Source organism: Archocentrus centrarchus, chromosome 13 (assembly GCF_007364275.1).
Source record: "Archocentrus centrarchus isolate MPI-CPG fArcCen1 chromosome 13, fArcCen1, whole genome shotgun sequence".
In the NCBI taxonomy this organism is placed as follows: Eukaryota; Metazoa; Chordata; class Actinopteri; order Cichliformes; family Cichlidae; genus Archocentrus; species Archocentrus centrarchus.
This window is the reverse complement of record NC_044358.1, coordinates 34141246-34168423: the sequence shown is the minus strand read 5'-3', so window position 1 is coordinate 34168423 and position 27178 is coordinate 34141246. Positions and strand designations below refer to the sequence as shown.

Sequence of the window (27178 nt, the reverse complement as noted above, 5' to 3'; positions counted from 1 at the left end):
GGAAAATAATCCCCACTCACATCTAAGCACCATGAAAATGAGGAGCCACTCCTAGCACGAGAGGGGAGCTACATGCTAATGCTCCATGGAAGCAGGAGACCTGCCGTCAGAGACATTAACAAACAAACCACTGAAAACAGGAAGAAAGTTATAACAGATTTATACAGAAAAAAATGCTCTCTTCTTGTTCTGTTTGCTCATAATCTGTACAGCCTGACTGCTGAACATAATGGGAGTTATTTCTGCCTATTGCTGAGCCAGCCCAGACAGTGAAACACAAATTGATTACTGGCCATCAGCTGCATCAGACGCAGGCTCTTACTTTTGACGGTGAGGTACATGGACTTGCTGACATCAGCTCCCACGTCGTTACTGACTTTACACAGGTAGAAGCCGCTGTCGTCCTCCAGCACGTGCTTGATAAGTAGCGAACCGTTGCTCAGCAGCTGGATACGAGAGCCACTGTTCAAAAGGATGGGCTGAAACTGGGGGACGCCCGCGCCTACAGAAAGCAGGTAGAGTTAAGACAAAAAAATCAGGAGGAGTTGTCAATAAGAAAAGAAACATTTAGATATAACATCCAACTCTTTATACAGCTCATTTAGTACAACTCCATGCAGAGAAAAATATACACATATGAAGGTAAATAGCATACAGTACTTAACAGTAAGCGGACCTAGAATGTGTGTGTCCATGTGCATTCACTTGACCATGCGTCTGTGTTTACAGATTTGATGACAAAGCCTGTCAGATTCAGCAAGGATTGTAAACATGTTTCTTAACACCAGGCCTAAATCCTTAAATCGCTAAACAGCTGCTGAGCAGAGCGAAAACAGGCCGAGCTGCTGGTGTGATGCAATCAGAACAGACATAATGCTCATGTTTAACAAGAAGGGAGATTGGTGCAGAGGAACAACAGGCAGAAGGAGAGCAGAGAGGCCTTATATTGGAACTAGCCTTCGACGCCGAGCCAGTCAGATGAGGATTTTCTCTCGCTTTTTTAAATTCTTGTGCATCCAACTCTGGATTTAGTCTTTTCACTTGTGTTTGTTGAATTTACAGATCCAAAAGAATAACACATAACTGCCCTTGGAATCACATTTCAGGATAATCTGAAAGTCAAGGACAGACTAATCCTAAAAGGAATGGGTTTGATGCTTTGCACTATTCCTAATTCCCAAAAGTCCGATATGACTGGCATTTGAAATCCATTCTTAAAATTTATTGAAATAACTGGACAAATCTAGCCTGTTAAGTGTCTGGAGTGTGGTAACAGACAGGTAACAGGCTGTCTCTATCTTACTAATAGAAAATGATATAATCATCCTTCTTTTACTGTCAAAAATACAGCATCTCAGTCTGAAATGGAAATCTTAAGTCTGTAAAAAATGTCACTAACACTGAATTATAAAACTAATATCTTTGAATAGTCTGCATCGTACAGTATCCCACTTTGTAGTGGTATTGAACACATGCAAAGTGAGCCAGACGCTGCATAAGCTTGTGTTAAAGTTAGCTTGTACAGATTAGACCATTTAGGCAGCCGTGGGTATTTGCTGTTTAATTAAAATGCAGTCAAGTGGCCGTGGCTAGAGAAGGGTCAAGTGGTGACTTTGTTCCTGCTCCCCTGGCTGTGAGAGAGGGAGAGGGAGGCAGAGGTGTTCTTCCTTGAATTATGGATTCTGCATATCCAAATAGTGCCAGTCGTTATGTTAATAGCAGTTGACCTTTACTTACTGTTCCATATCTCCCAGAGACACTCATCTGGCTCTCAGCTATTACTGTTGCAGCAAAAGCATGCCAGACAGCTATTCTCTGGACAAACTGCACTCAGGCTAACAACAAATTAGACATTAGCTTTCCAAACTACCTGCCCTGGGTACATTTTTTTTTTAAGAAGGTGATTTTCATTGTCCCTTTGTCTGACGGATATCCTACAGAGAAACAGGCAGCATGTGAAAAGCTGAAGTAAAAAAGGTTTCAAAAACAAACAACAACAACAAAAAAACATGTCCAGCAGTCTGGTTATGTGAAGCAGACCGGTAAAGCTTGTTTCAAACATTACAAGTGAGTAGACACATATTCAGTTCAGCCCAATCTCCCCATACATGCCGCTCAGGCCTGGTCAGACACTGCTAATCAGGCACAGACATGCACACGCGTACACATAAATCCCATCAAAGGGTGAAAAACAGATCTGATTCTTTCATTCCTTTGATCATGGGGCCGAGCACGGAGACACACACACGCACACACTCTGTTCCTCATTGGTTGTTGTCTTTCTCTTGGTGAAGCTTTCATCCCAGGTTATATGGATGATGGAGCAAACATCTGGGGCCCCTCTTCATCTGCCCTGCTCAAGTGGCTGAACTCACCTGCTGCCTTCCTGTCTGCACGTCTGCTTCAGTGTGTCTTTGTGCGTCTCTCTCTCTTTCTCTCACTCACTCTCTGATGGTTTTCTAATGATGCAGGTGGAAACCTTGAAAACTAACAGCCCTTATTTGGTGTGCAGATGGTTGTGTGTGTGTGTTTGTTTGCTGATGGTTGTGTGTGTGTTTGTTTGTCCTGCGCATTCATAGACACACTTGCTGTGGGTAAAGGAAGTGGAACCCACTCACAAGCAGAGTAACTTCTCCCTGTTTTGAGTGATGTTTATAGCACAACAGAAAGAAATACCCTGTTCACATGTTAGTATGCCTTCCTTTTACATTCACTTCACTTACTGTACCTTTGGAGTGCTCCCAAACAATGGTGGGTGGTGGATAACCTTCAGCGGAGCAGTTAAGAGTCACAGTTTTGCCATAGATCCCGTCTTGATCCTCGGGCTGAACCACAAACTGAGGAGGAACTGTGCATAGACACAAACACAACAAAAGCAACAGTTGATGGAGATAGAAAAATGTGTCATTAATATTCCAGACAGAAGGTGCTAGTTATTTCTTTAAACCATCTTACCCCTAACAATTAGCTGGCTCTGGTGTTCCACAACAGCAGCTTCATTGCGGGCAATGCAGGTGTAGTTGCCGTTGTGGTCGGGTGTTAGGTTGGAGATCCGCAGCGAGCTGGTGAAGTCTATGTTGTCCACAGTTACACCCAAGCTGGCAGGGATCGGCCGCCCGTCTTTCTGCCATGTGATGTCCAACGGACGGTCACCCGACATGACCACGCAGGGTATGAAGACACGCTGGCCAATGGTGAAACGCTGAAACTCGAAGGGCTGAATGTAGGGAGGGACTGTGGGCAGGGGGAAAAATAAAGATCACATGTGATTACAGTCTTCAAAGACCATGTTAATTCCCTGGATTCTTTTGCAGGTACTGTGTCCTTTATCCAGACTAATCCTACAAGCATATTTTATATATATATATATATATATATATATATATATATTATAAGTCTAATTGTGTCCACAATGTGCAGAGATGCTCCAAGTATTATCGGTTTGTCTGAGGTCTATGTTCTTGATTACTCTATTAATTGTTGAGTCTATGAGAGAATAAGCGTTAATGAAAAGAAACATTATATTCAATTTACTATTTAATTTTTAACCCACTTCTGATATATGTAATTTATTTTGGGGTTTTTTGGAGAGGGATTTGTAATGTGGGATTTGAAACACTGGCACTCTGTATATACGGAGCTGTAGTGACACTGGTTTAGTAATCTTTTTCAAAACCAAATACAGTGGCTTGCAAAAGTATTCATACCCCTTGAACTTTTCCATATTTTGTCACATTACAACCACAAACAAATATATTTCACTGGAATTTAATGTGAAAGACCAACACAAACTGGTATACAATTGTGAAGTGGAACGAAAATTATACATGATTCAAAACAAATAAAAAACTGAAAAGTGCGGTGTGCAAAAGTATTCAGTCCCCCTGAGTCAGCACTTTGTGGAACCACCTTTTGCTGCAATTATAGCTGCAAGTCTTTTAGGGTTTGTCTCCACCAGCTTTGCACATCTAGTGACTGAAATTTTTGCCCATTCTTCTTTGCAAAACAGCTCAAGCTCAGTCAGATTAGATGGAGAGCGTTTGTGAACAGCAGTTTTCAGATCTTGCCACAAATTCTCGATTGGGTTTAGTTCTGGACTTTGACTGGTCCGTTCTAACACATGAATATGTTTTGTTTTAAACCATTCCATTGTAGCCCTGGCTTTATGTTTAGGGTGGTTGTCCTGCTGGAAGGTGAACCTCTGCCCCAGTCTCAAGTCTTTTGCAAACTCCAACAGGTCTTCTTCCAAGATTGCCCTGTATTTGGCTCCATCCATCTTCCCATCAACTCTGACCAACTTCCCTGTCCCTGCTGAAGAGAAGCAGCCCCAGAGCATGATGCTGCCACCACCATATTTGACAGTGGGGATGGTGTGTTCAGAGTGATGTGCAGTGTTACTGTAATTCTCCTCCATGCCACATTTTGCATTTTGGCCAAAAAGTTCAATTTTGGTGTCATCTGACCAAAACACCTTGTTCCACATGTTTGCTGTGTCCCCAACATGGCTTCTGGCAAACTGCAAACGGGACATTTATGGTTTTCTTTTAACAATGGCTTTCTTCCACTCTTCCATAAAGACCACATTTGTGCAGTGCACGACTAATAGTTGTCCTGTGGACAGATTCCCCCACCTGAGCTGTGGATCTCTGCATTTCGTCCAGAGTCACCATGGGCCTCTTGGCTGCATCTCTGATCAGTGCTCTCCTTGTTCGGCCTGTAAGTTTAGGTGGACGGCCTTGTCTTGGTAGGTTTACAGTTGTGCCATATTCTTTCCATTTCCAGATAATGATTGACCAGTGCTCTGTGAGATGTTCAGAGCTTGGGAAATCTTTTTATAGCCTAAGCCTGCTTTAAACTTCTCCACAACCTTATTCCTGACCTGTCTGCTGTGTTCTTTGGACTTCATGATGCTGTTTACTCCCCAATATTCTCTTAACCAACCTCTGAGGCCGTCACAGAGCAGCTGTGTTTGTACTGAGATTAGATTACACACAGGTGAACTCATTTTAGTCATTAGCAGTCATCAGGCAACTTCTGAATGCAATTGGTTGCACTCAGCGAAAAGGGGGCTGAATACTTTTGCACACCGCACTTTTTAGTTTTTTCTTTGTAAAAAATGTTTTGAATCATGTATAATTTTCTTTCCACTTCAGAATTGTATACCATAAAAGACATAAAAGATCTGAATAGCAAAACATGCTGCAATAATTCTGTTATTCTCAGACTGAATGATGTACATCACTTTTGTATTACAGTATAGCCACCGACCTAAAATTGTGATTACCGAAACATTTATATTACAATATGAAGAATTAACTAGTTTCAAGTAACTAGAGGATAGATCCCCGGCACCACATTTTTTCTCAAAGCACCTGTCTTGAATAACTGAAATCCAGAAACAAAGTCAATCTATCTCCATGATATATAATCACAGTTACAATATGATCTATTCAAATTGACTGTGCTATATTCTCTGGGAAATCTCCAGCCATCACACAAGTCATCTGTGTGAGCGTCCATTGAGTTCAAATAACACTGAAATAAGCAGCACTTTAGCTGCTTATTTAATTCACAACAAAGTGGAGATAATGGACTCCAGGGATCCCCAAAGACACTTCGGCATTTTAAGCATGAGCAGAGTAAATTAACAAATGCACTCCCTCACTATAGCACCGCTGGGAAGGGTTGCTTTATATCATCACTCTCCCTTTCTCACTCTCTTTCTTCCTCCGTTTCCCTAGCTCCGTGGGAAAGTGTATTATAGTGACAACAACATTACATACTGTACAGAGGGAAGGAAATGAGACATAATGGGGAAGCCCTTTTTTTAGTATTATCTATTACAGTTGTACGATCTCAGTGGAGATCAGTCAGTCAGCCCTGTAATATCAGCTGCCATCTTCACTTCTTCTTCATAAGCCAGACTAATGTACCCAGGAATATCAGGTAGATTAATTAATTTAGTCCGGAGCAATCTATTTATATCTTCGTGTCTAGATGGGAGGAGAAGAGTGAGTTGTTTCCAGCTGAAACTTTCCTTCACCATCATATCAGACAAAGTCAGAAATGTGACAATTTTCCCCCAAAACTTATGGAGGAAAAAGTATTCTAAAAAACAAATGAGATCGTATAAAGTTAAAGTCAAGATACAATATGTTGGTTCACTAACTAATAGGTGACGGGTCAGTGGCTCTTTTATATACAGTCTATGTACTTAATAATCATAGAACTTGTTGTTTATCAAAGAGAATTAACAACAATATATTAGCAATAACAAATGATAAAAATATTTTTTAGCAGCACTGACATTCCTTATAGTTTTCTAACAAGTTTATGCCAAAGACTGAGTAACAATAACACAACATGGTTGCTAACCTCAACCTTTTCAGCTGCAGTTCCATTGGACTTACCTCTCACACGAACGTGGACGCTTTGTGAGTCCATCTTGTTGGGCTGAACCATCACCTTGCAATTATACTCGCCAGCGTCCACCTGCTGCACGTTGCTTAGCTTGAGTGTGCCGTTGTTCTCGAATGCTCTCTGTCTGTGGTTGAATGGTAGTAGTGCAGAGTTCTTGTACCACTTTATGGAGTAGTAAGGGTAGCCAATGACACGACAGTGAACGAAAGCATCCCGTCCAGCAATTGCAGTGATGTTTTTCATTGGACGAATGCTGGCTCGGCCTAAACAGGGACAGAGATTGTGAATTTGAGATATTATGGATTGCTGTATTCACATGAAATCAAAAAAACAGTGTGGTTTGATTTACTTTTGGTGTTTTTACAAATAGGCTCATCTTTAAATGTATTCAGGATTTAAACATGAAAGTGTTTCCCCTCACATCTTCCCACGTCCTACCAGACACCAAGTACTTAATGCTGAAGTGAAAGGAAGCTGTTGTTTAAAGCTTTTGTTAAACTACGAGATATGAGGCAGAAGTCTAAGTAGAAGGCGGTGAAATGACAAGCAGATTAAAGTGTGCTAACTATATGAAGGAAAAGAGAACATTTAAATAACACTGTACTAGTGATACTTGACTGTAATACATTCTGTTTCCCATAAAATGCTATACATGCCGAGCCTCATTCTGTGTCTCATAACATGGAAACAGAGTAACTACTTTAGCATCTGATCGAGAAGAGTTGAATCGGCTGCTTGAGTAAATACACACAGACACACATGTCTCGCACACACAAGCACACCAGGGATAAATGTATTCAAACAGAAGAAATGCATTTTTCTTCGAGCTATTTACAAACCACATCCAGTTACGCCTATGAGCACCAAACCGGGATAATTCATTTGACCTAAAATACAGGCGTGTTGGAAAAGCACAGTAATAATTTGGAGAGAAAATTACAAAGCTACAGTTTTCTAAAAAAGTGCGGTACAGGGATAAGAGACAGTAACAGGAACACAAAATTGAGGCAAAATAAATCACTGGAGAACACCGTAAGAGGAGATGTAAGTGCGAATAAAGATTTCAAACTAAAACTAAAATCACAGTAAAGAAAAAAACAATCAAATATGAAATCTAAAAAAAGTGTTACGCAGCTAAATTCCAAACCCAAACAACAAGCAGCACTCATATATGACACAGAGACAGGCATACAGAGAGACAGACAGGTATGTGTATTGTTGTTCTTGGAGGAGCTGATTTGACAAGCACCTCTTACGTTTATTCGAGCCTGGTGGTACACGACCCCGGCCGAGTTGCTGCACGTGCACCGATACACCCCACCGTCCTGCACCTGGGTGTGCGTGACATTGAGCTGGCTGACCACATGGCCCTCGTGGGTCTCGTAGTGGCCCAGGTGGTGGTGGCTGTCTTTGATGACGGGGTCGTCGTCCAGCGACCAGGTGCATCTGGGAGGTGGAGTGCCCTTGACGTTGCAGACCAAGAAAACGGGCTCATTTGGGTTCACCACCTTCTCGCTGAAGGAGGACAAGATTTTTGGAGTACCATCTGTGTTGGAAGACAGAAGTGGAACATGGTGGGGAATAAAACAGAAGCTAAATCATACAGAAGCACTAAGTTTTAAAGTGAGTGGGGTTTACTGTCATAAATAATGTATTTTGGGGGTAGATTGTGCTTTTAATAAACAAAGCAGACAGCACATGTGGAAAAAAGGAGAAGATTCAAACCAGTCACAGATGAATTTATGCATGTTCATGCATGGTACATCTGCCTGCAGTATGGCAACCTTTTCAAAACTGAGGAATACCTGCTTTTATAATCTCCTCAGAAGTTGGTAGTTTTGGCTTGGTCACAATAAAAGGTTCACTTATGTGTTATTTAGTTAATCTAACTTTGGCAGTAAGGGATATGTGAACAGGCTGACTGAAAGCGTGGGTGAGTACAGGGAGAAATGCTGGACTTTAAACAATTCCCCGGCAGAAGCAGGATGATTAGTGAACTTTCCCCATGTACCACTCAAGTTAAAAATTCGGGACAACTAAATAGCTGAGCCACGGTTTGTGTTTGGCACAAATCACAGTCAGCCAGTTTGATTCTTTTGATGAGGCCATTTCCCTTCTCTTTTCTGTGTTTCCTTTTTCACTACTCAATAAAATGCCCCTGAGAAATATAGATATGTTGAGTGTAAAAATTATTTGAATGAACTCCAAAATGTCCATCCATTCATCCATGGATGGGTGGATGGATGAACTCCAAAATGTCCAAAGCAATCCAGTGTATTATCTGAGTTTCACCTAGTGTTTTGAGACAGACATTAAAAAAGCTCCTAGATGTCACTGAACTCTGCTGCACCAGCTGTGTAATGAATATAATGTGTATATATCTTGAAGCTGCGAAAACTAACTAAGCTAATGTGCCTGTTGAGGTTTTGCAGACATGTGCCAGCTAACCACATGATGTTAACTTGTCTGCAATTCTGGACAATCATGGTTACCATGTATGGTGAAGTGAATAAAGTCCCAGTCACACAGGCCTATAGAGACCGGTTGGATGTGTACTTCTCAACCAGTTGGCAAAAAAACCTTGCAATTGCTTCAGTAGCTAGCAGGTTGCAGTGGTTGCCTGTAGTTTGTGTGGAACATGCAAACTTGTCTACAAATGCTTGCTAGCTACTCTGAGCAACAATGAAACTGATGGAAAACAGAAACAGTCCCAGTTTGCCCTCACTGTAAAAGCTTCGCCTTTGGAAACATGTTGGATGTAGCACTGAGACACAATTTTTACTTTGAAGATGAATGTTCTCCGTTTTGCCATTTTACCACTTGACTGATAGTTAGCAAGTGCTATTGTCCATGCAAACTACTGGTGACCACAGCAATCTGTTAACAACCAGGGCAATCATAAGGAGGCCTTTGGTGCAGCACCCTTTTTGTGAACAATTTTACCTAGCAACTGCCAGCAACCTTTGGGAACCACTTGCTAACTAGTCGGAGAATATACATTTTTCCACTCTCAGGCAAAACCTCTATAACAGCAAAATCAGTGTTCATTTCATGCAGCTTCTAGTGAAACCCTGTCAGGTCAAATTTATTCTGTCATTTACTCATTAGTCAAAACACTCCTATTTTTATCTCCTGCTGTGTCTGGATACAACTATTTGTGAGTGTATAACAGAAGTTGGTGGGGGCAAATCTTTTTGTTAGAGGAAACCCTTTTTCTTAATAAAACAGTTATAACAGGCAGCAAAAGGAAAGGGGAAAAAAATCATATCTTTCTGAGAAGAGTTCACCATGTTTTCATTAAGAACAGCAATCCATGAGCTTTCCTACCAGACGCAGAGAGTTGTCGGCTTTTCAAACATCTGTGTCTGCCTGCTGCTGCTGCTGCTCTCTGATAATCTAGGTGTATTCCACATGATTATAGATTATCAATATCTTCTTTTTACAGCTCCCTGGCCGCAGGAGACAGTTGCCTAAGCAACGCTGCCAAGGTAAGCTAATGGATTAAAGAGTGTGTGCATGTATTTTTGTATGTGTTTGTGGAGTGTGGGGCAATCACTCTAGTGGTGGCAGAGAGTCGCAGCAGCATGCCATTAACACATAAACCCTATTGATTGTCGAGGCCTGAATCATTTTGTGCTAACTCGCTGAATATGCATAGGACAGCTGCTACGGTGTAGCTTTTGCTCAGCATTTGTGTGCGTGGATGCCTTTGTACAGTACCACTGATGCCATTTTACCTTCGAGGATAACCTGCACAAAGTCCTGTGCAGACATCTTGGCCTTCCTGGCGAAGCACTGGTAAGCTCCGCCATCACTTTTCGACATTCCCTCCATCATGAGGTTCTCCCGGTTTATCCCAGTGAAGCGAACATTGTTGCCGGGGTAGATGATCTCTCCGTTGCGATACCATGCCAGCTCATACTCATCTGAGCCGCTCACGCTACAGGACAGAGACACCTTGCTACCCACGCTGCCCTTCACCTTTCGAGGGCTGACCACTACTTTCAAGGGCTCTGTGGAAACAGAAATCAGATGTTCTACAAATAAGACAAATATATATTTCAATATGTTGCTGACAGTACCCATTTGGGAAAAAAATAACAGAAAAAATTTTTTTGTTCTTCCCATTTAATTTAATTCCTGATAGATTTATTTACTTATTTATATAACCTCTTTTTTTTTTCTTCTTTTAAAAAATAAAATGTTGATAATGACTGAACTAAAATACCAACATATAGGCCTTATAGGACTGAAATATAAAACAAGCATTTATTGGAGGAAAACCCTTTAGATATATTTTTAAAAAAAATGAAAGTTCAGATCAGATCTGAAGTGTAGCTGTTTTCATTTTGTTTTAAAGTTGACAATTGATTATCATCAATACAGTACACCGCTGGATCAAACAAAACAAGCTATTTGATTATTTCAAATAAAAATTCCCGTGAGGAAATGATGTAGACGAGCAGGATCTCACTTGCTAACAGCACATGTAGCCCCCGATGATGGAGACGGTGGACACTTACGTTTGACATACAGACGACCCATGACCTCAGCGTTGCCATAGCTGTTCCACACTTCACAGACATATGTTCCCGAGTCACTGGGCTGGGCGCTCTCTATCAGCAACCCTGAGATGGTCTGGTGAATGCGACTGTCGAGCTCCAAGGGACTGTTGTCCTTCAGCCAGCGGTATTTGGGCGTTGGGTAGCCCGAAGCCTTACAGGGCAGCTCCACCCGATGATTAATCATCACCTCCCGGTGGTCAAAGCCATCCAAGATGACTGGCTCAGCATTGGTGGGGTCTGGAAGGAGCAGAGAATTTAGTGTTAATTAGTGGTGAGCATTGCCAGCCGCTCGACAGTCTAATCCAATATTGATTCTTAGAGTCAACACTCAGTTCTACATACTGTATATTTTGTTACGTGTAGGAGAGGAGAGAAAGAGATTGTGCTCTTAGAATTTACTGGGGTTTCACTTTCTCCTGCAGCTGAATTCAGAGATTTCTAAGTAGTGACTAATACAAATATAGCATGATCATTCCAGGTAAATTAACTACCATTAAAATGCAGTACTGACCCGACACAATGAGCCGCGCACTGTTGCTCTGGCGAGTTTCTCCGGTGTAGCGATGACGTGTGGTGCAGCGATAGTTATTCAGGCCATCCTCAGGCAGGACGTCCAAAATATACAAGGCTCCCGTGGATGTGATGAGATATCTTTGTCCTGGAGCAGATAAGAGGAGCAAAGGGAAGCACATCAAAGGCAGCAGTTGTGGGGTTATTGTATAGCATCAAAACAGCTTTAAAAATGCATTCACTCCAGCACTACTGAAAGATATTCTCTCTTTCTCCATAGGATGCTGGTGAAGTTCTAATCCCACAACGCACAAACCCTTTAGAAGTTAGCCGCTAATTTGTTCTATGTGGAATAACAGTGTTTATTGAAGCAAACTGAAAAAGACATAATTTCTTGCATGTAAATACACATCACAAGAGATCTATCATTAAATGATGCTGTAAATACTGTAAATACTTGAACTAATCATGGACATTCTTGCGGGAAAAAAAATATACACAAAAAAATGCACTCAACATATTGTGTTAGTACATTCAGATCATTATATTATGTAAGTCTTTAACCTTTAACAGCTTTTATTGTCTTGTCTTTGTGCTACTGCAGTAGCCTCACTGGCGCCATAGTCTGTTATTGAAAACCAATCCCTCTTATGCTGTCACAGGCAGTTCTGTAAGTACGGTAATATTATGTTAATTCTGCAGATCAAACAAAGCTGAGTAGGGTTGTCACCATCCATAAGGAAAGAAACCTTCCTCACAGCCATCACATGGATGCCCACAATCCCATGGGAGCAGATTGACGTCAAAACTGATTGAAAAAGCAATTTACAGGAGAGTGTCTTCTCGGTGCAGTGGTGGGTATGCTAAGACAGAGATAGTACAGGAAACCTTTCAGGCCAGAGAACAAACGGTCCTGCAACAGCTACAGGTGATGTCGACAGGGTCGAGAAGAAAAATATCGTATTGTGCCATCACAGGGTTACAAAGCTGCAGCTGTACACATTCGATTTTTATTTTCAAGTTTTTTGATCTTTTTGGCATTCTGTTCTATTTTTTGTGTAAATGTAAAGTGATACCAAACAAAGCAACAAAATATAATTGCAGTCCAAACTGTAAGTATTTTGTTGTTATTTGTATTGTATTTTGGATACTGTATTTTGCTTTAATTTGAATATACGGTAGTTATTAAAAGAAGTGCATTTGAGAAAATGCCCATAGCGCCCAAATTTCAGAAGTTCCAACAAACAATAGAATGTAATGATTTGCAGATCTCGTAAACCCGTACTTTAGTCACAGTAGAACATAGAAAATAGATCAAATCTTTAAACTGAGTAAATGTACAGTTTTAAGAAAAATATAAACTCCCTTTGAATTTGATGGCAGCGACATATCTCAAAAAAATGTTGGGACAGGGCCATGTTTACCACTGTGTAGCAGCTCCTCTACTTTTAACAACAGTCTGTAAATATCTGGGAACTGAGGAGAGTGGTCGCTGAACTTTTGGGAGAGGAATGCTGTCCCATTTTTGTCTGATATTGGATTCTAGTTGCTCAACAGTCCTGGATCTTCTTTGTTGTGTTTCTTGTTTCATGATGTGCCAAATGTTTTCATTTAGTAAAAAGGTCTGGACTGCAGGCAGGCCAGTTCAGCTCCTGGACTCTTCTAATACAAAGCCTTGCTGTTGTAATAGAGTATGTGGTTTAGCTGTTGTCTGGATGGGGGCATATTGTACTAAAAAACATGTATATACCTTTCAGCATTTATGGTGCTTTTCCAGATGTGCAAGCTGGCAATTCCATAGACACTGGTGCACCCCCATACCATCAGAAATGCAGGCTTATGAACTGAATGCTGATAACAAAGCTGGATGGTCCCTCTTCACTTTAGTCTGGGGGAAAGGTGTCCATGTTTTCCAGAAATAATTTCAAAATTCTATTCATCTGACCACAGTTTTCACTTTGTCTCGGTGCATTTTCAATAGGATTTGGCCCAGAGAAGGCAGCAGTGTTTCTGGATCATTCTCACACATGGTTTCATCTTTGCATGCTGGAGCTTTAACCTGCATTTCTGTCTGGCACAATGAGCTGTGTTCACATACAATGATTTCTGGAAGTGTTCCTGAGCCCATGCACTAATTTCCATGACAGAATCATGCTCATTTTTAATGCAGCGCCACCTGAGGTCCTGAAGGTCACAGACATCCAATGTTGAATTTCGGCCTTGTCCCTTGTGAACAGATATTTCTTAATATTCTCTGAAACTTCTGATGATATTATGTACTGTAGATGATGAGGTATTCAAAGACTAAAGTTTTTGGTCAGCTGTTTGTCTGTTAGTTACTGCACAGAAGAGCTCACACCAAGCTCAAAGATGACTGTTTGAGATCTGTCAGTTACTGCAGATTGTAATGAAGCTGTGTGTATCAGTAGTAAAAAGATACCCCCCCCCCCCCCCAAAAAAAAAACATAACAAAAGCAAAATCAGTGGGATTAAATATCAAAGGTACTTGGTTAGCCAACATTTTATTTTGAAAACAAAAGGAACTTCGCACAGAAAAAAGGGTAATCGGCTGAGAAGCAGAAGTCTTCTGACAGCAAAATCATTTGCATGGTTAAAAAAAAAAAAAAAAAAGGTCTCTCCATGACTGCACAGCAGGTAAAGCATTCTCTTCAGGATGCAGAAGTACGCACATGTTTCCTAGTTAAAGATCAAAAGACAACTTCATGACAAAAACCCGGTGTGAACACAAGAAAGCCAAAGGGACACATGCAGAGTTGTGGTACAAAGTTTTACAAACAGATTAAACAAAAATCATGTTACGGGCACACTGCCGACAAGAAAAATCAACAGCACATACTACCTCACAAACATGGTGGTGCATCCAATGGAATTAGTACACTGGTATTTATTTATGATTTCAGTTCAAATTGAACGTGCTGAAACACTTACGGCCTGGAGTGTGTACTCTGTGTCATCACCTGACTGTACAAATATTTGGCTTATTTACTTGCTAAGCAAGACTTCCAACACAACAAAGGTTAGAAAGTGGTAATCTAAAGCTAGTTTGTAGAGTGACATTTTTTTTCTGTGAGGGATTATTTCCTGAAAGAAGTTTCTTTTTTTGGTCCTCCGTATGTGTAGTTTAGTTGGAAATAAGCACAACATTATGTGCAACAACATGTCTCGCACGTTTCATGCGCACACATGAAACATGAACTAGAAAAACACAGATTAATAAGTAAACTGATAGGTAAACTGCACCTGAATGAATGGCAGTCAAAGGGTTGTACATGGATGTAGAAAAACTGAATTATGCATCACACTCTGGCTCCTGTGTGATGATTATAAAAAGAAAGAGAAGCCTACAATGGTACCAAGTGGTTTAGGTCTGAGTTACTCTGACTACAGTGAGATTTACCTATTTTCCTTAGAATATTTTATGTCTGTTTTTTTTTTTCTCTGCATATTTAATTTTAATTGCATCCAATCAGCAGTGGTTAATTCATTCAAGGTGAACAAGGGGAACTGTGGGTATTCTACTGTAAACCAGAGTTAACATCTATGATTCCTTTTTTTTTCTTTTTTTTTTTTTTGAAAATCTATGATTAAAAGACTGGAGAATTTTAACATTTATTATCATGCTTTTGGTCAAAATGTCTTCCCAAATAGATTTCAAAATCCTACAGATAAGGGATTTCTGAGCAGGTGCAAACGTCTCTCTTTTCTGTGTGGGTTTGTAAATTAGATGTGACCTCCCTCACCTAACATCATCCACCAAAAGATCAGAGAAAATTATAGAAAAAAAAATGTATGTCACAATATAATCCCAGTCTTTCTCCCACAGTTGCTGTTGCAGTGCTTGGCTGCAGTGCCACGATGAGCCACAGTGTTACCAGACAGAACCAATTAGCTGAAAAAAAACAGAGAGTGGGGGGTGAGCTAGTGAAATAACCTAACCTAATCTTAGATTATACACTAATGTTAAGATCAAACCACTACACGTTTTAATATTCCACTGGAGACTAATATGTATGAAAGAAGCAAAGCGTGCTTAATATGCTTACATCTTATATGCATTTTTGATGTTTGCACAGGCAGAGGAAAATCAACCTTGTGGGGTAAAGCAAACAGGAGGAATACAGAGAGAGGCGAGAACAAAACTGCTCAGCTATTGTAAGCATTGACCTAGATAGAACCGACAACAGATTCCATGGATTTGATGTCCTGAAGGGGTTTCGCGGGTTTACATACAGGGCTGTTAGATGGGCAACCAGCAAGTGGAATCTATAAAGAGAGTGAGAGCGGGTGTGACTGTGTGTGTGTGTGTGTGTGTGTGTGTGTGTGTGTGTGTGTGTGTGTGTGTGTGTGTGTGTGTGTGTGTGTGTGTGTGCGTGTATGTGTATATGCCGGCAGCCATGCATGCATGCCAGTAAGCAAGACAATTGGTAAGAGGAAATCTTCTCAGAGGTCGAGGAGGCCAGATGCAAGAAAAACAGTGCTGTATTTTCATCATCGCCTTCTCTTCTCAGCTACACTTTCACTGGTTTTGTACACAACTGAGGCCGTTCTTATTTATTGCTGTTTATACCTTTTACTTCACAAGCGTTTCCCTTAATTGTGAACACTGAACACTTTTTGTTGGCTGCTTTTAATGGAAATATATGTAAGGCTATGTTTGTAAAACCCCAGAAAATATATACAACAATGCAAAAGCAAAAACTAAATTCAAGCATCTCCTCCAAAGCTGTCCACTACACGCACACACACACACACACACTGCATCCTTCCCTTTTTTCCTCTCCTCCCTTCTGGCTTCTCCATTTTGATTCTGTACTGGTCGTCTGAAATCTCACTGTGGAATCCATCTTGAGTGAGACAAAATGGTATTTCACTCCAGCCGCTGTGAGCTGCTGCAATTTTCTCTTCAAGCACCTCTATGCTCCTGCAATGCCTTTTAAGACGTCAGAGCTCAGTTATTGTGTTATGACAGAATGAAGTGCTGGCAAAGGGGACACTACAGTAGGGAGGGGATTCAAAATGAGAGCTATTGTATTGAATTGTATTGTACTGTATTGTATTTCTTCTCCACAGCCCGCTCCTCTTTAATTCGCTCACAGCGTTAGCTTTTACGAGTAATTTATGTTCGGTGCCAGTAAGGAATTATGACCACTGAAAACAAAAAATGTAAAAATTGTAAACTTGTGAAGAAGTAGTGTATAGCACATAAACTGCTATGGGTTAATTGAGTTAAAAGTGACTGAGGCCTCGGTTACTAGATGCATTAAAAAATTCTGTGAAGATTTTTGTGCTATTGCCAGACAGTAGAGTCTTTCCCTCCATTCATTTACAGCCGCTGCTACTGTAAAGTAAAAAGAGCTCCACTCCACCAGACACACTTTATCTAATCATCCCCACTTTGCCAGAGACAGAATCTAATAGGAACAGCGGGCTCTCACTCTCAGCAGGCTAAATAAGCTTCGACGTACAGATGAACTAGTGTCACAGCATCCTCGCTGCCAACAGAGGTGCTGAAGTTGCTGCGATTTAAATGAGAGCCAAGTCGCTCAGATCTTAGCTGACAATCTGCATTTCAGCAACTGAATTTGTGACAAACCATCAGCGTTTTACACCAATCAAAATCAGCAGACCAGTGTGAATGGAAGTGGTCGATTTAATTGATATATTGCCAATAAAGCCTTACTAGTGTTGCACTGAGAGCAACACTGATATTACATTATGACGCTGCTTGAGTGTAATAGGTTAAAAATGTTTAGTAAAGGGTATTCGCTTCCATAAAGGTTGTGCCGGTGAGTCAGTGTTGTTATTGTTTAAAGAGGAAGGTGGGACCAGCTCTCAGTAAACTGTGAGTCAGACACAGCGAGGAGGGACCCAGTTCTAGTCGGGTCAGCAGAGACACAGAGATGATAAATGAGCTTATGAATGTTCTAGGTCTGTGTGGTACCTTCATGGCCCACTTCAACTCTCCTGTGTCACTTTTCAGACATTAAATTAAAATTAAAACATCTGTCTCATCAAAGGCTTGCAGTACGCTGCGTGTGTTTAAGAAAAGATGCATTTAGTGCGGTACTTGGTCAAATGCTTCTTTCTCTTTTAATTCAGCAGTGGTGGGAACTAACAAAACAACTCAGTTTACTTTGTTTTTCAGTGCAGATATTGTGATATAATCCTGTACTACTGCAAAAAAAAAAAGAAAGAAAGAAAGAAAACATTTCAGGGGATACAATGCATTGACTCAAGAGGTGGTGAGAAGTGAGAGTTACATTCTGCAGACTAATTTCAGAGTCGGGGTTATGCTGCATCGTGAAACAAGTCGCAGGGGGCCAGACGTTGGATCACAGCTTTAATCTAAGCTGATTGAGGTCAGACCGCAGGACTGAACTTTCTACCGCAGAGCTCCTCAGGGCAGCTCGGCTACATGAAGAGAAACTGAAATCAGTACCATGACTATTCTGCAGGAAACCAGGAAAATATTTGTTGTTAATCTGCTTCTCTGACTATCTGACTACTTATGTTACCATGAACTGTATAACAGCTGTCCTTTGGAACTGTTGTAGTTAACGAAACTGAAGCCCTTAAGTTGAATGCAGGAATAAGAATATACAGTGGGGAAGTAATTATTTGATCCCCTGCTGAATTTATAAGTTTGCTCACAAGGAAATGAACAGTCTCATTTTAATGGAGAGAGACAGAATATCATCCAACACATTAAAAAACACAAAAAAAAAAAACACATTAAACAAAAGTTATAAATTGGTTTGCATGTCATTACGTGAAATAGGCATTTGATCGCCTACAACCTAGCCAGAATTCTGGCTCCCACAGATTGGCTGTGTTGCCATGTAACACACAGATTACAATCAATCAATTACAGATACTCCTGATTGCAATTCATCATGTGTATAAAGCACACCTGCACACAGAATCAGTTTTTTCCATTCCAACCTCTCCACCACCATGGGCAAGACCAACGAGCTGTCAAAGGACGTCGGGGTCAAGATTGTGGACCTGCACAAGGCTGGAATGGACTGCAAGACCATCAGCAAGAAGCTTGGTGAGAACGTGACAACTGATGGTGAGATTATTCGGAAATGAAAGAAATATAAAATGACCATCAATCGCCCTCAGTCTGGGGTGAGGATGATCGTGAGAAAGGTGGTGGATCAGCCCAAAACTACATGGAAGGAGCTTGTCAATGATCTGAAAGCAGTTGGGACCACAGTCACCAAGAACACCATTGGTAACATAGTACACCGTAATGGATTGAAATCTTGCACCACCCACAAGTTCCCACTGCTCAAGAAGTCACATGTACAGACCCATCTTAAGTTTGCCAGTGAACTTCTAAATGATTCAGAGAAGGCTTACAGTAAAAGAAAGTGCTGTGGTCAGATGAACCCAAAATTGAGCTCTTTGGCACCAGCTCTCTGTGTTTGGAGGAACAAACATGCTTAGTATGGCCCAAAGAACACCATCCCCACAGTCAAGCACGGAGGTGGAAACATTATGCTTTGGGGCTGTTTTTCTGCTAACGGTACAGGACAACTTTCCCGCATTGAGGGACCAATGGACAGCGCCATGTACTGTACTGTAAAATCTTGGACGAGAACCTCCTTCCTTCAGCCAGAACACTGAAGTTGGGTCGTGGATGGGTCTTTGAGGATGACAATAACCCAAAACATACCGCCAAGGTGACAAAGGAGTGGCTAAAGAAGAAGCACATTAAGGTCTTGGAGTGTCCTAGCCAGTTACCAGACCTCAGTCCTATAGAAAATCTGCAGAGGGAGCTGAAGTATCGAGTTGCCAAGCAGCAGCCAAGAAACCTAAAGGATTTGAGAGTTTCTGTAAAGAGGTGTGGGCCAAAATCCCACCTGACATATGTGCAAACTTGGTGACCAACTACAAGAAACATCTTACCGCTGTACTGCCAACAAGGGTTTCTCCACCAAGTACTAAGTCATGTTTTGCTTGGGGATCAAATACTTATTTCACTCAATGCGAATCACTTTATAACTTTTATGTAATGTGTTGTTTTCTGGATTTTGTTTGATACTGTCTCTCTCCATTAAAATGAAACTACTGTTTGTTTCTTTGTAAGTGAGCAAATTTACAAATTCAGCACGGGATCAAATAATTATTTCCACAAAAGTATGTACAGTATCTGAAAAAAGACAAATGGTAATCTCAAATCACATACTGTACATGTGACACCCAATGGGCTTCTCTGTTGTGACAAGTAACAGTAAGTACATTATAGCATGAGTTATGTGGGTTACTACAGGCTGCTTAATCTGGTGGAGGTGAAGGTAATTAAACAAATTAGGACTGTGGAGGTATAGTATGTAGAGAGGTGTTTTCTATAATTCACTGAGATCAACTAAAATTTATCAAACGTGAAGCCCAAAATAAAATAAAAAAACACCAGCCTTATATTCAGTTAAAAAATGTGTGGTACATCTTCCCATTTGTTGTTCTGTTTGGGTTAGTGAGAAAGCTAACCTTCAAATTCTGCTGCTGACTAAAAAAACAGTTATTTATCCCACAAAACAGAATTCTGACTCTTACTTTTGTACATAGTAAACAAGCAATACACACTGTATTCATAAGGAGCCTCAGAGGTGCAGACAGATCTTAATTTTCATCTAAAAATGCACCAGACAGAAAGCAAATTGGCATATTTTCTTTTTAAAAAATATTTTACAAATTTAAAAATGTGTAATCAGTAAGGTGTAAAATACTGAAATGTAATTTAATGTCTTTCAGTGCACCAAGACAAGCCCTGCAAAGCTAGCAGAGTGAATGAGACCCTTTAAATGGCTGATATTTTGGAGATTCTTTGGATCGTAACCAAATGAGGACTAATGCACTTAATCTCAAACATGCATATATGGCTAGTTTGAATACCTTGTGAGTCACAGCAAAACAAAGTTGGACTTTAAAAACTGGTGTTAAGTATTCAGTGTGTCATGTTTGAAAAATCTGGAGGATTCAATAAACTCAATGGGGAAAACAAAGAAAATGGGTTTTTGAATCAAATTCTAAGAGGTGAGAAAATAATCATGAAAAACAGAGTGTGCAGTGGATTTGTCTTGAGGCTGGATATCTGAAGACAAAAATCAATTCTATATCATATTGCTTACAAGGTAGCAGTTAAAATATAAAGTTGCTTTTATAGTGCCATCACCTGGCCAATCAGTTTATTTATTTATTTTTTCTATGGTAGGAGAAAATTGCTCAAAAACTTCAAAACAATTGTTTGGAGATAGAGAAAAAAAACAGAAAACAAAACAAGAATGCAGACCTTCAGTGGATGAAAAGCAAATGCAAATTTCTTTGCAAATACTGAAGCTAATACTGAAATCAGGACAAATCTTCAGCACCTGTAAAAGTCACCTATAAAAAATGCCTTTCTCTCGATGCACCTGCAGTGTGAATAGATTCAAGGAATACAAGTAAATGACAGAGCTGCCATTGAAGCCCGAGTGAAGAAAGCATCCTTGATTCAGTCAAAGTTTTGGCATCAGAGCTGGAATACTAAGAGACTCTCTGTCTCTTATTCAGCCACAAAAACCTCTGTGTTCCTGTTTGGCTCACTCTACTTCCTCCCCTGCTTCTTCACTCGCTAGCGCTTGGTCTCTCTCTTTCTCCCCCTCTCCTGTCTCTCCCTCTGTGTTCTGAATGCTAAAACAGTGGCTGGCTGTGTCAGAACACCGCAATGAAACCTGCAGTCTCAAACGCCCACATCAAGTAAACACCTTCCTTTACCGAGATACTGACCACAAAAAAAAGGGTGCAAGATATTTTGACGGACACTGTGCTGTCGGACAATAAGGAGGTAAAATTATGCCTGAAAATATGACCTGCGGGCAAGGCCTATTCAAAACCTGGTTCTCGGGTTTCTCATCTCTTCGTTCTGCTCACAGAAATAATGAAACAAACTTTAGATCACTCTGACAATCCCCAGCAACCACAGCTTATACTCATACTAGCAGTGTTTAGGCTTTGTTACCCAAACACAGTAGCTGAATACTACAAAATCTTTTACATGTTTAAATTATTGAATGTCCAATTGTACATGAATCAATACTTGAAAATAAAACCAAGTTTTTTATTGTAGCATTCATAGAATATATATGAAGATATCAGTCCTGTGTGTTAGTGTCACAATGTATATTTTCAGCATCTCTTTCAGGTGTTGCAGCTATAGCAAAACACCATTTAGCACCATGATACTTAAAGGTAACCTGATTGCAATAACACTAAAACGCTGTCCATTAAGGTTTTATTTTTAAAAAATTTAATAAATATTTCCAGATTAAAGACTGTTACGACAAAAGTCAGAATGAAACGCAGTGACTTGTAGTGTCATACCAATGTTATTGTGAATTAAACATGACTTTTCATTTATCATGAATAATTTGTGCATTATAATTCATGCAAAAAATGTCCAACTGCCACAAGATGAACCATTCATATTTAATAAACAACTGAGCAAGTGAAACATTTCATTTTAATAAATCATGCCCTCCTTGTGCATCCCCATTTCAGTATGGTGCTTAGGTCTCGGTACAGGTCAGACTGCTTTTGTGAGGTACAGTATTAGGACTGATAGAAGATCTAGCAGGCAGAGGTGCGTTAACAGTTTTCTGTTTCCAAGAAAAGTTGGGACACTATGTAAAACAAAATAAATAAAACTGAATGCAGTGATCTGCAAATTAATATAGAGCCACTGTTTAATTATTAAAAAGAGACTAATCAAATGTTGAAACCAGGTTTTAAAGAAAAGTTGAACAACTGTGTTGCATCTTGCCCCCCCCCCCCCCCCCCCCCCCAAAAAAAAAACCACACACACATGCTTTTAACTTTCATTTGTTAATGCAGCAACAAACTAAACTGGTTTATTGAAATGTTCGTGAGCCCATGCAGTGACTCCTAACATGCAATCATGACAAATTTTTATTTTCAGTTTCAGATATTGTGTCACAGATGCTGAAATCTGTATGACTCAGCCGCTGTGACTCAGCATCGTTTTATACCAACTGTTATGGGGTAGCAATTCTCCAAATTCAAAGTTTGGCTCATGGTCAAACTACAAAAAAAAAAAAAAAATTATTCCATTATTATTACATACTGTATATCCAGTTCACTCTTTAAAAAGGTCTTTAAACATTGCAACATTCACCAGACTAGTATGCTTTACCAGGTATTAAATGCAACAACTGGCAACCATCAGTAACCATGGACATCTATATCACAGACTCGGTCTTATTAAAATCATACTATTTAATGAAGACGAGTTTTCTTTTCCTCCTTTTAAAAAACACATTTTTACTCCCAACTCTTTACATGCAGAAACTTTTTCAGGACCAAGGCTACGCTTCACACTGTGGGTACCCTTTTAGCATCATTTTCAATGTACAGGTTAGACAAAGAATTCAACAGGAGCCCCTCAACATCTAAAATGGAAACTGTGGGCAAAAGCGTTCGCTGCAGTTGTCACTGTAGCAGGAAACATCTAAAAACCTTGCTGCAGAAGGGAGACGTTTACCTTTTAACGTGTGTTTTACATTGTGAAAGGGTGCATTCAAACCCAAACAACAATTTTTCTCCTGAACTTAATCAAGTAGGAAAAGAATGTAAAATTAAGTCTCAGCCAGGGCGCTAACTCATGTCCTCTGGCTGAAGGACTGTGTGATTATTTGAAGCTGAACTGATATATTCAGTCTTAACCAAAACTGTTATTGGTACGATATTACTACAGGAAGTGTGTTTTCATTTTTAATCATTTGAGATGAAGGCCCTACAATGCATGTTACCAATAACAAATGAACAATCACAGTGATTGATGGAGCTAAGTAAGGACTGGTTTGTGACAGGAGGGCACCTTTGGACAAGACTGCATGGAGAGAGGATTAATTCTACATTAATGTATAGCATCTTGCTGAGCTAGGCTACAGGCATACAGTTAGGCAGACACATTTAACAGAAACTGCTGAAAAAGAGAATCAGGTCTCCAAGGTTAAAGAGTCTGGTGGGTGCTGATGTCTTTGATGATGTTAGCGATCCAGTAATCACTGCTGAAGCTCGGAGATATTAAACAGCATGTTGATAAGCAAGTCTGTGCGAAGAACGTCAGGGTAACGTCAGCAGTAAAATAGTAACATAGGTTTAAAGAGATATCTCAGCAATGCAGGAGGACAGACATGTTTTCCGGTCTTTTCCAGAGACAATGCCACAGGTACAAAATGAGTCATGTTTTTTAGTTCGCCTGCTTCTCTATGCTCTGTTCTCATATGTATTCAGGTTAAGTGTTGAGCTTTTTTATGTTTATTTAATATTACTGATCTTTAAAGTAGTTATGAACCGATCACCCAAGCTTTAATGCAAAGTTTGATTTTCATAATAAAAGAAATTATTAAACTTTACAATTTTCTCCAAACTGCAGTAAGTTACAGCATCTTCTCTCACTTAAACAACCAATAATAAAGTCCTCTGCTACTGGAAAGTGGTACAAATAATTACCTGAAAATGAGCTGCTGTACACCCACCTTTACCTGACACATTTTGTATTACCAAACAAAGGCAGGTGTGAAAGATTTATATAATAAATCAAAAATATCAGGCACTTACTTCATTTTCTAGTATGTTTATAACTTCGCCAGATAACAGGACATCCTCCCTGTAATCTTTTGCACTTGTCTCCACTGTTTTGATCCTTTGCTCATACTGAGGCTGCTAGCTTGTGACTGGCTCTGAGCTCTGATTAGCTTTAGCCACTTTGTTAGCGTCCTAAAAATGTCCGTTTTCAGTTGGATGGGAGTGACTGTAAATGTCTTTTTCATGGTGGACTCTGTGTCTTCACTAACTGTGAAGAGCTTCCGTGCTAACAACACGTTAGCATGTAGCTGTAAATGTGCACATGACTATTGGCCTGCTGCTGTGCACACGGCGCATATACATGATACAGACTGACTCGTCATGGAACATACATGAGGCTGACTGGCCTCAAAATTCCGGTCTCTAACCTTTTCAATCAGTGCACCCAGTTAAGTAAGAATGCAAAAAGGGAGGAAATTAGGTATTAAGATACACAACCAGGTAGGCACAAACAACACAACACTATCTCTCTCAGCTTCAGCCAATGGTCTTGGCTGAAGCTGAGATCATTGGCTGATCTTAGCTTCAGAAATCAGTTCTTTGCACTGTTGGTTTCAGAAAGTCTAAATAAAAACACTATTTAAGGCCGTGAGTCTTGCCACCCAAATGCCATCCACACACATGAGCGCCACATGTCACATGTGAACCTTTTCCCAAGTATCAACTATGCTACTACAGTATGTGGTTAACCTGTGAGCTATGCTTCCCTCACTTGAAGTTTTGTTACATGATAGTTTAGAATGATGTATCATTTCAGTTGAAATAATATGGGTCCACTGCTGTGTTTTGCATGTATTAAATTTGTTGTATTCAGTTTAGCATGCTGTCAGCCAGGCAGCAATCCATGGTGAAAAGTTGGGGTGATACAATGTTGGTCCGTAGACAGAGTGACCTCATCTGAAAAACAGCCTTTCCTATAAAGCTCGCGTTAATCTGTGGAGAAGATCCCAGCTCATATTACACTATGTTTATCATCCAACCTCTGTGCTTTGTTTGCTTCATAGACATTTCCATAGCCAAATGGCCTGCAGCCTAATCTTTTCATTTACCTGTAGCATACTCTTACTGCACTACACTGCACTGCAGTTAAAAAGATTTCTTTAAGCCACAGCAGGAGGAACTATTGTCAACTGTTGCCCTCTGTGTTGGACTCTGTCTGGAAAATTGTACTCACAGATGGATTGTAAAATGAGTAATTAAATCTAGCCTTCTATTTCCACCATACTGGAGAGGGGATGCTGGCTTCGGGCTGCTTGGTTGCGTGTGTGTACGTGCATGCAACATGTGTAGCAGTCTGCCATCATAACCTAATTATTGCAGCAGCTTAACAACAGCAATTAGCACATTTCCATCAGACGACACTAATTTGTGAATTCCAATCCAGCGCCATTCAGGACCAGCACACTGAGAGAGAGACTTAATTCACTGTTGAGCTACTAGCGATGCTAAATCCATATCTATAGAGCTGTGAAAATTGCTTATGGTAATTGCAGTTATTTTAAAACTAGGCTAACACTAAAATTTCTAATTTTAATCAGTTATTTTCCGTATAGCCCACACTGAACGTCTTCTCACCCCAGGGACCCAATGTTTCCTCATCTGACTTCCCAATAAACACCTCTTCCCAACAGCTTCCTAAGATAAATGATATTGTTTTATCAAAAAACAATTTCACCTCACTCTGAGGGGAAGGGAGAATCCTATTTTTGGAATATAAATACCCCTATAAATGTACAGCTTTCTAGTGCTTCATACTCTGATAGTCAATGCCTAAGAAATGTACACGGACCATAATTATTTATAATTAACACTAAACCTAGAAATCTCAAAATTAGCACTTAATTTCATGTTTCTGGTGATGTGGCAAAATATACTCTTTTGTTTTAGCTCAGTTTTTGGCTTCCACCAACTCCAACAAGCTGCTTTAGAGGAGAAAACAGTGAAAGTAAAGTATAAAGTCAGGGGACAGAAAACCAGTGGTTAGAAGACCCTTGAATGCTTTGCAGAGTTGAGGGGATCTTCAGTCAACTGATATTCATTGCAACTAACCATCCTTTAAAAATCAAGAGACATTAAAAATCAAAGAGAGTATCTCAAAATGAATCACTTCATTTTTTTGATAATACTTTCTGTCACCACATGAAGCAGCAGCTCTAGTTAATGGTTAAAAAACTGGATGTTTCTCAGTTATCTTTCTAAGTCAGAGCTTTCTTTTAAGGATGCACAACCATCAGTCAAAAAAATATTTCGACAACAACTCCAGCAGTCTTTGTGCATACAACCGCCTCAGAATAACAATCCCCCACCCTTCCTCCACATCCCCCTGAATCCCCCATCTCCCTGTCTTTCTCCACCCTCTGCCCCCCCCCCCCCCCCTTCCTCCCGCCTCCCTTACATCCTACGCAGAGATGCATGTTGAGTGATAGGCCTGTGGATGAGTCTGGACAGTGCGTCTGAGGCCCTGGTTTTTAATAGGGTTCTGTTCCCAGTAATTATGCTGACACAATTTGATCAGCGCGGGGCTAAGTATCTTCATCTGAGGGAGATCGGGGGGAATTAACGCTGATGTAATAAGTACAATTTGTCACTATTAAGACAGAGGTGTTGACAGGCACTGGTGTTGTCAGGGCAACTGATGGTGCTCCCTTGCTACAGTATGTATTCTACTGCATCCGGCGAGCAGAGCTGTCAGGCCTCCTCAGTAATCGATTTCTGGGGTTGCTTTGCACAGGCAAAAGCATGCATACTATGCCATATATACAGTACTCATACATTTAATAAATAGACATAATGCACCTGGATGTGATGGAGTGTTTCACTATGGCATTATCTCTACATACAGAGCAGCAGCACAAGCTAAAAAATTTGCAACTAAACACAAGGAAAATATGTATTTTGCCCATCAGCTGCAGTACATCAATGTCACGCCTGAGAATGAGGGCCAATTCCAGCACTGAGATGGGGAACACTTACAAACCTGGCCATTACAGTGACACAAATGAATCACT

General features: G+C 40.3%; 1 protein-coding gene across 1 annotated transcript in view; it reads right to left on the bottom strand.

Annotated features, from left to right (window-relative positions):
• Positions 1–236: 236 nt before the first annotated feature.
• LOC115790497 (Down syndrome cell adhesion molecule homolog) overlaps positions 237–27178 on the bottom strand; it is a 99715-nt gene continuing 72773 nt past the window's right edge. Inside the window, exons 4-11 of the mRNA XM_030744298.1 lie at positions 11497–11643; positions 10944–11222; positions 10158–10433; positions 7670–7966; positions 6411–6683; positions 2956–3234; positions 2729–2848; positions 237–502 (exon numbers count right to left, since the gene is read on the bottom strand). Coding sequence (XP_030600158.1) covers positions 237–502; positions 2729–2848; positions 2956–3234; positions 6411–6683; positions 7670–7966; positions 10158–10433; positions 10944–11222; positions 11497–11643 — 1937 coding nt within the window. The remainder of the gene's footprint in view (positions 503–2728; positions 2849–2955; positions 3235–6410; positions 6684–7669; positions 7967–10157; positions 10434–10943; positions 11223–11496; positions 11644–27178) is intronic.